This window comes from Daldinia caldariorum (assembly GCF_022478825.1).
Source record: "Daldinia caldariorum strain CBS 122874 unplaced genomic scaffold F4812scaffold_2, whole genome shotgun sequence".
NCBI lineage: Eukaryota > Fungi > Ascomycota > Sordariomycetes > Xylariales > Hypoxylaceae > Daldinia > Daldinia caldariorum.
Window position 1 is genome coordinate 1,257,507 of NW_025953038.1, and position 9,392 is coordinate 1,266,898.

Consider the following 9,392-nt stretch of genomic DNA (forward strand, 5'->3'; position numbering starts at 1 on the left):
GCGGAGACGAATCGCCTTCGAACTGGAAGAAGCCCGTATTTTGTATTTATGTTCTGATAATAAAGTTGTGCGCGTTGAATTTTGAAGAGTGAAATATCTGATAGCATGACCGGCTGTTTCTCGGACGTCTAAACCCGTCTTTCATGTGTCTAGAGCTACAAATGTAGGTCGCGACTATGCGCTATCTCGGTTTGAGGGCACGTTGTTCGTCATGAAAATGTTGAAATATCTCTTCTTCGGCCTCATCCCGGGCAGACTAGGCCTTCCGCCAGAGTCGATGCTATGATCCGAGCGCAGTGGTAATGCGATTACTAGAATGAGCCGAGGCTAGACTCATTAACATTATAATAAATCCCGATAATAAGTATTTTATGAGTTCAGTTGAGCGGATACCGGATGCCAGGTACGGACACTTAGCTTAGGCAAGCCAAGAAAAGTCACGATACCCTCGGCTTGGTGCGGGTCGTGCCTTGATCATGCTTGGAACACAAGTTCATTCTATACTATGCAGGAACAAGTGGTGCGATGAGGCATATCACGGGCCGATATGAGAGAGCATGATACGTGTCTACGGAGGTTTAGGGGGGCAATGGTCTTGTGATCTTTTTGTTATGGGTTATTACGTTACCTTACTAAATAACCCACGCAAATATTCTCCTATATTTGGTTGCTTAAAGGTAAACAACTCAGATAGAACAAGTAAATCCCATATATTGCAGCCTTTTGTTATGAAGTGTTCAAACACCAATAAATGGTCAGCAGCTATATTGGCTCAAGTCGGGATTGCACACGTATCTTATAAAACACTTGTTCGCATCAAACCGGAAGAGCTCCAGGTAGGTGGCTGGCTACAGTGGACTCGCCCCCCTTTCTACCCTTTCCCACCCCCCTTGCCACGACCTCCCTTGCATTTACTCCAACTTCCAACTTGTTGATTAATGCGGGGACAATGCTCCCCCCGCATGGAGGCCGTTTAAATCTATGGGGTTAGCTTGGAGCTGCGTACCCTTTACACCCTTTATATTCACTTCTAATCCAGCCTCATAGTCCGTCCCCTGTTAAGGCCCTAGACCATCTAGTCTTCCAGGGGTTTATTACCGAATCCGTCAAATCCGTCAAATCCCTCCCACATGCACAGTACTGACGATACCTGGAAACTTCCACCCCAGAGCGGCCCGATTCGAGATCCCCAGGTTGCCCCAGGTTGAAGCTTGGTTGGCTGCTATTTACGCTAATTTCTTCAACTAAATATCTTCATCACTCGCGTCATCTCATTTCAGCAGGTTTCGAGGCGGAGTTCGTCTCTAGGGCGTTGCATTGGCCCCATTAAACACCGCCAGGCCGGTTTACCTTAGGTAAGGCACTACCTATTGACCGAGAAGTATCGCCGGAGGCACCGTGGGATTCGGTCCTACAGCTATCCCAGAGTAGCACCCGGTCAGGTTTCCAGAAGAGGCGAAGGGCCTCTTCACGATGCTTCTGAAAAGCTTCGTGTATAAAAACAGTGAAGATGGACATCTTGCATACCTCAAGTCAAGGGCTTCTCGCAAGCAATAGCACCTCATTGATCGAACCCATCATGCAGGGCCTCACTTCTCTGTTCCTCTTGGGCACTTTTGCCTTTCAAACCATCCTTGGCTACCCCGGTTCATCTCGTGTACGCCGAGAGGGTGTAATCCTCAAGCGAGCCGTGGACAACTTCGTAGCCACCGAAGAACCCATTGCTTTTGAAAAGCTCCTTGCCAACATCGGATCAAGCGGGAGTGAAGTTCAAGGCGCCAGCTCAGGTGTTGTCGTAGCCTCCCCAAGCAAGTCGAACCCTGATTGTATGTACCTAATACTTACTCCTCTCTCTCCTGAATCTTTACCTTCGCTATATGCTGACTACTTATCCTAAGACTTCTATACCTGGACCCGAGATGCTGCTCTTGTCTTCAAGGCTATAACCGAGAGATTCATCAATAAATATGACGCGTCTCTACAGACTCAAATTCAGAACTACATTGTCGCTCAGGCTAAACTTCAAACCGTATCCAACCCGTCGGGTTCTCTATCTGATGGAAAGGGTCTGGGAGAAGCCAAATACCAGGTCGATCTCAGCGCTTTCACTGATGGCTGGGGACGCCCGCAACGCGATGGGCCTGCTCTGAGGGCTATAGCTTTGATCACTTACTCCAAGTGGCTTATTGCAAACGGCTACACCTCCACCGTGAACACTGTCGTCTGGCCCGTAATCCGTAACGATCTCAACTACGTCGCCCAGTACTGGAACCAGACCGGTTTCGATCTCTGGGAGGAAGTTAACGGAAGCTCTTTCTTCACCGTTGCTGCTCAGCACCGGTCTCTCGTCGAAGGAAGCGCTCTGGCAAAGACCCTTGGCATAAACCATGATGCCTACGACGCTATTGCACCTCACATCCTCTGCTTCCAGCAAACTTTCTGGTCACCCTCGGGCGGCTATGCCTTGGCCAACATCAACGTCAACAATGGCCGATCTGCCAAGGATGGCAACTCAATCCTGGCCTCGATCCACAACTTCGACCCGGCCCTGGGTTGCGACTCTGCGACTTTCCAACCCTGCAGTGACAGGGCTCTTTCCAGCCACAAGGTTGTTGTCGATTCGTTCCGCGGTATCTACTCTATCAACGCGGGAATTCCCAGTGGTTCTGCCGTTGCTGTGGGGCGATACTCCGAGGATGTCTACTACAACGGTAACCCGTAAGTAATCCGACTCAGCCAGTTTGCTAGGTACCTTACCTAGGTACCTATATTCAGCACTAACATCCACTCTAGATGGTACCTCCTTACTCTCGCAGCCGCAGAGCAGCTCTATGACGCCCTCTATGTATGGCAGACTACTGGATCCATCACGGTCACATCCGTTTCGCTGTCATTCTTCCAGGACCTCGTCCCGAGTGTCCAGGCTGGGACGTACAAGGCTGGCACCGAAACCTACACCACGATCTACAACGCTGTATACCTCTATGCCGATGGCTTCGTCAACATCGTCTCTCAATACGCCGCGTCGGACGGCTCTTTGGACGAGCAGTACGACCGCAACAGCGGAACACCGCTATCTGCTCGGGACCTTACCTGGTCGTACGCCGCATTCTTGACCGCCGCCGCACGACGATCCGGTCTTGTCCCTCCCAGCTGGGCGGGAGCCGACTCCACCGCCACCTCGGTGCCCGGCGTCTGCAAGGCCACATCTCAGGCTGGATCGTACTCTGCCGCGACGGCTCTGTCTTTCCCCGCCAGCCAAACTCCCATCACCACCGCCGTGCCTACTTCCACCTTCACCCGCCCCACCGTCACCCCCACCACCACGACGGGCAGCTGCACCGTCGCCACCGCCGTCGCCGTCACCTTCAACGAGCTCAAGTCCACGAGCTGGGGACAGACCGTCAAGGTGGTCGGCAACGTCGCCGCCCTCGGAAACTGGGACACCAGCAAGGCGGTGACCCTCAGCGCCTCGCAGTATTCCTCCAGCAACCCTCTCTGGACAGTCACCGTCACCCTCCCCGCCGGCCAGTCCGTCGAGTACAAGTACATCGTCGTCAACACCGACAGCTCCATCACCTGGGAGGCCGACCCCAACCGCGCCTTCACCGTCCCCAGGACCTGCGCTACCACCTCGTCGAGAACCGACACCTGGCGGTGATCTATTATTTACACCCATCTAATTGCTTAACTTAGAGACCTGAAGTCGCAATCTCAAAAATTGTTTAGAGAGAAAGAAAGAGAGCCTCGTCTGAGGTTATTGTTATATTATATTAATAGAAACGTTTGCGCTCCTAGGGCTAGGGTTTAGGTAGTTTAGGTAGACACATATACGGTAGTTAGTAATGCCGTAAAGAGTCAACAAGTCTTGTATAATACGTACCTGGTAAAGCCCCCTGTTCCTATTGAGAATGAGATCATGAAGGAAATAAATATATACCTAACGTACTTAGAATGAATAAAGATGTAATAGAATCTATTTTAACCATATTCCAGGGTTGTAATTGACCTGTATGCCTCTCTATCAGTAGTAAATAGTAGTAAAGGTTCTTTTGCTTCTAGAGCCAACCTAACATATATGAAATCTTCCCAAATTCTAAATCTCCGCAAGCCATAGCACACATCACACTACATCACCTTCCCCCCCTTCCCCTTCCCCTTCCCCTTCCCCCTCCTCTCCTCTCCTCTCCCCAAAAGCCCTCTCCAACTCCCTCATCAGCGTATCCACCGCCCAATTAAACGTGACCTCCATATCGACATCGAGCCCCTTATCCGTCTGCGCCAAAATCCCCTTCTCCCGCAGCGCATGCTCGTCCAAGCGGCCGCCATCCACGTCCCCATCCACGAACAGCCCCGCGTGCGACTCCGCGTAGTTCGGCCACACGACCTTCTCGACGTACCCCGGGGGGTCGGCCCAGAAGCCCTCGAGCGTGACGTACCCGTCGCGGCGCTCGCGGCGGCGGGTCGCGCTGGCGCGGCTCACGAGCAGGAAGAGTCGCGCGTCCAGCAGCCCCGGGATCCCGCCGGCCTCGAGGTCCGGCGCGTACAGCAGGAACCCGTCCAGCAGGCACACGCGCAGGCCGGAGGCGGCGCCCAGGACCGCGTGGCCCGGCTGCCCCGGCTGCAGCCACTGCGAGACCTTGGCCCGGGCGCGGATTATGGCCGCGTTGGGGACCGGACACTCGCCGACGGAGTTTTGGTCTTCTTTGGAGTCGACGAAGGGCTGGGGGGAAGAAAGGAAGGAAGAAAGAAGTCTTAGTATATATATGTGTATAGGTTGGTTCAAAAGTATAAGAGCTGAGATGTATAGACGGGAAATAGTTCTCACGAGGAGCAGAACCAAAGTCAAGTATGGTGTGTAGCCACATATATCTCATCCATTGTTTAGAAAATTCGCTTACCGGAAAAGTGCCGTGGGCGCGGATATGTTCCAGCGCCCGCTTCATGTCCGGGATGTTAATAGCTTGGGCGCAGTCCCAGTCCAGGAGGCCTTCTTTGTAAGGGAGTCTATGATGAAGAAGTAAATTAGTTAGCATTGCGCCTTTTTTTTTTCGTCTTGAATATAATCGATCATAGGGTAGGTCAGGTAGGTAACATGGGAGGAATATAAATTTACTCGGTCTCATTCCTATAAAAATCATCCTCGTGCAGGACAAACGTGTCCGGGAAGACGTCGCGCAGCAGCCGGGCGAGCGTCGTCTTACCGCTGGACGAGGCCCCGCTAATACCGACCACGAAAGCTTTTCTATCCTCCATGCCCACCCCTTTTCTTAGATATCCTCACGTTAATTAATACTTATGAGGCACCTTATTTGCCTATATTTTTCTTTTTTTTCTTAGGGTAATGTCAAACAAATTGATGTGAGAATGAGATAGAAAGTTTACGTCATATACCTACGCTTGGCAAAGCGAAGATTAAAATAGTGCGATTGCACCGTTAGCGGATAGAAAGGTAATACCTGTTTGGAGCCGCCCGGGATGACTCAGCCGGCTCTCCGACTCCCCCCCTTTTTTCCGAGTTACTATTACGTTCCGCCGAGGCGTACGAGATATGAGATGTGGTCTAATATCATTCGTAGTAAGTTAGAATTGTGATACATTGGTTTTCATAAGTTACCAAATTAAACTAGGTAGAGAACTCATCATCGTGGATTCACGTCCTATCCAGCTCATCCCTCAGGAAAAGTTATTACTGCATTATTCTGTCTGTAAGCTACCTACATGGGTAGGTATGTATCGCCTATAAATCTGCATCATGATCTCATAAGTACGCCAATGTCATAGTTAGAAGGTTGCGAAGTTCAAGGATGTAGCTTTTCACCCGTACTTCGTGTTAAGCTTCTTCATAATCGACATCGCTCCACTCCTATATCCACCACCAAACAGCGCCCAGTGGTTTAGGTGGTGATACCTACATAGTACGCAGTTGTTAGTTTCGCGCATTCCTCATCGAACAATAGCACGCGTGCCTGTATGGGATAATCAACAACAACACGACTTACAACTCGTACAACGCGACCCGATCCTCCCACTCCTCCTCCGGTTCGGCCTTCGGCACCAAGCTCTCGTACTCCTTCCAGAAGCTGCTCCCGAACCCGCCGAACATGCGCATGATGCCCAGCTCGTACTCCGAGTGGCCGTACACGGCCGACGGGTCGAACACGACGTCCTCGACCCCGCCTTCCCCCGCAATCCGGCCGTGCCCGTGGTTCCCGCTCCACAGGTCCCCGTGCACGACGACCGGGTACACGCCCTTGACGTGCGCGTCCCCGATCAGCCGCGGCACGATCTTTCTCGCGGTCCTCTCCACCGCCCTCGCGAGCTCCGGGTCCGAGCCGTTCGCCCGCATCCCTTGCCGCAGGATCGCCCGCAGCCGGTTGTCGGCGTAGAAGTCCGCCCACGAGCGCTTCCACGAGTTGTCCTGCGGCGAGGACCCGCAGCACGTCGTTACCGGGAACCCGAACACGGGCCCGTCGAAGCCCTCGGGCACAGGAGCCGGCGTCGTGTGCAGCCTCGCCAGCTTCTTTGCGAGCGATTCCCCGGACCCATTCGGGCGCGACGACCCCAGCTCTAGGAAGTCCGTCGCTAGGAAGAACCGGTCGGGGTTCTCCCGGCAGGGCCCGTTGGCGTGGGACCTCGGGCACAGGTTAGATACGACGGAATGGATGGCGTTGAGAGAGGCATGTTCCCCTAGGTTAGGTAGATTGTGTTACTACATCAGCCTTTTTCAACGCAGCAAGCATAGCATGCATTATCATATATATAGGTAATAGGTAATAGGTAATACTGTCGCGCAGACAAGAGGGAAATGGGACATCCCACCCTAACCTTTAAACATGAGTTCGGAATCGGCTCCCGGTCCCGTCTTGACGAAGAAGTTCTTCTCCTTCCCGTCTACCGTGGAGCTTAACTTGAACGTCGAGGCAAATCCCGAACCGCCATGCGAGGTAATCTTGGTGGTTTGCGCGTCTAGACCGAGCGCTTCTAGGATCGCCGGATCGACGTTGGATGCCATACTTCTTGTGATGTTGATGGAGAAAGATTTACGGAAATTGATTGATATGCGCTTTGATCCTGTTACGGCCTGCATACAATATCACCTAATAGGTACGTAGCGTAGGTAAGTTTTAATCTTGTAGAAAGATATCTAAAATTGCTGATCGTCTGATAGATAATATACTACGTAGATGACGTCACTCTTCTTGATTCTTCCCAGCTATTAATTGAAGCAAGGGTGCTGGGGCTGAATACAACACAATAAAGCGTCGAGTATATCATACCAAAAAAAGATATCAAATAACCAAAGTGGTGTGTATTCGAATTCAAATCTAAATTGGGGTATCAGGTATCTTCTTCCTCGGAACTCCCCGTACAAACGTGACGCCGACTTGGGCGAATAAGTAATGGAATCTGATGGTTGATCCACTCGCCTGGCTGCAGAAGCACCTAATCCGCTAATGAACCCAATCTTTTTTAGGGCATCAATAGGCCACTAAAAGCGCCCTAAGAAAAAAAAGCTCCGAACAGAACGGGTAAGCCCGCATAAAACTCGGCGACCCGGTCCAGGGGTCTATCAACCCATTATGGGAACATTAACCCTTTCGCCTTTCCCTTTTTCAGTATACCGTCTCCGTGATAACGCCACAAATTAATACCCAAAGGCCAGCAGCAGCCTTAAGAAGCAAGCAGCTAGCGGCTAGAATTTTTACTTCAAGTTGCCGCAGCCACAGCTGAACGCTAACAAAATAAAACGCTAAGCCCTCCTTTGCGCCGAACCATATATTCGCGGGTATCCTTCACGTCTTCGTCGCCTTACCAGGCGTTTCGCCTTGCAGGGATGTCTGGGAGTCTCCAGTATTCAAAATTGCTCATCAAATTTTTAACATCGTTGATGAACCCGAGTCTCAAGCCCTGGTTTCTGAGCTGACTCGTTGCGTTGCTGTTGACTGAGTTGTCGGTGTCGAGCGCAGAGGAACTAAATCCGAAGCCACACTTGCCATGCTTGGCTTCCGGGACAGGCTGGTGGCTCGCTTATACCACGGCTTCTTGACGGCTTCTATCTTGGACATATCCTTCTTCGGCTTCTCAAGGATCGCAGCGCTTGTGTTGGTTCTCGGTGGTAGAACCTCGCCGGGATCTATGGGATCCCTAAAGACTTCCTGACCGTGCCCTGTGCCGTTGAAGCAGGCTGCGCATGAACAGATAGGTACCGTGGGCTGGAGACGAGACGGATGGACGGTTTGACTCCGCCACCAGTTTTGGAATTCGGCCTTCATTGCGGGATATGGATTGAGGTAGTGAGGTAGGTAGGTAGGTAAGTAGGTAGATGATCTTCTATGTGCTTTACTGCAAAGTGTATCTACTTAGGTAGGGATAGTGTAAGAGGGCCGTATACCGAGCCTGGAGCTGAGTTGAGAACGAAGGATAAAACCCAGACGAAAACCTTGAAAGATTTGAAGGTATTTAAGTATTCAAGAAGCAAGCACTCCTTGCATTCTAGACTGCCCAGCGGGCACTAGCATAGAGTAGGCAGATAATAAAACTTGTCATATATGTATCTGTTGCCCTACGAAGCTCCGTGTCGTTACATGGTATTCCCGAATCCTCCCGCGTGTCGCCACTCCGGAATGCCAAGACCTTTTTAGTCCTTAATTAGTTTGTCTGGCATATATATACCTAACATACCTTACCTATGGTTGACACGGCAAGGTGCCGCTGACCGCATAAACTCAGTACGTATGTAGGGTAGGTACGCGTGATTGCTTTCGAGTTATGAGCTACATATGTGGGCCATTCGCAAGGGATTGTCTAGAATTGGTGGTAATAGGCCATTGCTTTTTTTTTACACGCATCATGGGACGTATATTAATAACTTTGTTCACCGATCTTTTTTGAATGTACCTAGCGTACCTAAGGGAGCTGTGTCTCAGAGATGTTGCACTTATGCTACGGCCCTCGAAATTCCAATTCGTTGGACATGATGAACGTAATCGATTATTCCTACAGATTGTTTCTACACCGTCCTTGTGGATGATGTGCCTACCTAAGGTACCATTGCGGCAGTCTCGCGGGTGTTGCATTGGGGCGCCTTACTCGTAGTCAATATAACCTATCTGCATAGAAGATCGTCACTTCTCCAAATTGTAGCAGATAGACCATAAGGCTATCATTGAGGTGGGTTGTCTGCAGCAAACAAGTGTGGGGGCTAGGAAGAAAGAATACAGCAGAAGTGGAAGTGGAAGCAGGAAGGGAGAAAAAAAAAAAAAAAAAAAAAAAAAAAAAAAAAAAAAATAGGGGGGGGGGGGGGGGGGGGGTTTGGGGAGCGCCAAAACGGGAAAAATTAGTAAACGGGACAGATATTAAAATTAAAGCGGGGCAAAAAAGGGTTTTTA

The 9,392-nt window shown here is 50.9% G+C and overlaps 4 protein-coding genes across 4 annotated transcripts; 1 reads left to right on the forward strand and 3 right to left on the reverse strand.

Moving 5' to 3' along the window:
* Positions 1 to 1,579: 1,579 nt before the first annotated feature.
* F4812DRAFT_467477 (carbohydrate-binding module family 20 protein) lies at positions 1,580 to 3,661 on the forward strand (the record flags this gene model as incomplete). The annotated part of the gene is made up of 3 exons (XM_047938663.1): positions 1,580 to 1,826; positions 1,899 to 2,718; positions 2,794 to 3,661. 3 exons carry the CDS (start codon positions 1,580 to 1,582, stop codon positions 3,659 to 3,661), a joined length of 1,935 nt encoding a protein of 644 aa, XP_047793689.1.
* A 462-nt stretch (positions 3,662 to 4,123) lies between these two features.
* On the reverse strand, positions 4,124 to 5,256 carry F4812DRAFT_455486 (P-loop containing nucleoside triphosphate hydrolase protein; the record flags this gene model as incomplete). Its single annotated transcript, XM_047936830.1, has 3 exons — positions 4,124 to 4,723; positions 4,902 to 5,007; positions 5,117 to 5,256. 3 exons carry the CDS (start codon positions 5,254 to 5,256, stop codon positions 4,124 to 4,126), a joined length of 846 nt encoding a protein of 281 aa, XP_047793690.1.
* A 561-nt stretch (positions 5,257 to 5,817) lies between these two features.
* On the reverse strand, positions 5,818 to 7,015 carry F4812DRAFT_455487 (fructosamine-3-kinase; the record flags this gene model as incomplete). Its single annotated transcript, XM_047936831.1, has 3 exons — positions 5,818 to 5,911; positions 6,003 to 6,690; positions 6,829 to 7,015. The coding sequence occupies 3 exons, from the start codon at positions 7,013 to 7,015 to the stop codon at positions 5,818 to 5,820; spliced, it is 969 nt and encodes a 322-aa protein (XP_047793691.1).
* Positions 7,016 to 7,286: 271 nt separating this feature from the next.
* F4812DRAFT_176736 (uncharacterized protein) lies at positions 7,287 to 8,527 on the reverse strand. Its single transcript, XM_047929994.1, has one exon. It carries the CDS (start codon positions 8,274 to 8,276, stop codon positions 7,905 to 7,907), a length of 372 nt encoding a protein of 123 aa, XP_047793692.1. The 5' UTR covers positions 8,277 to 8,527; the 3' UTR covers positions 7,287 to 7,904.
* Positions 8,528 to 9,392: the final 865 nt, after the last annotated feature.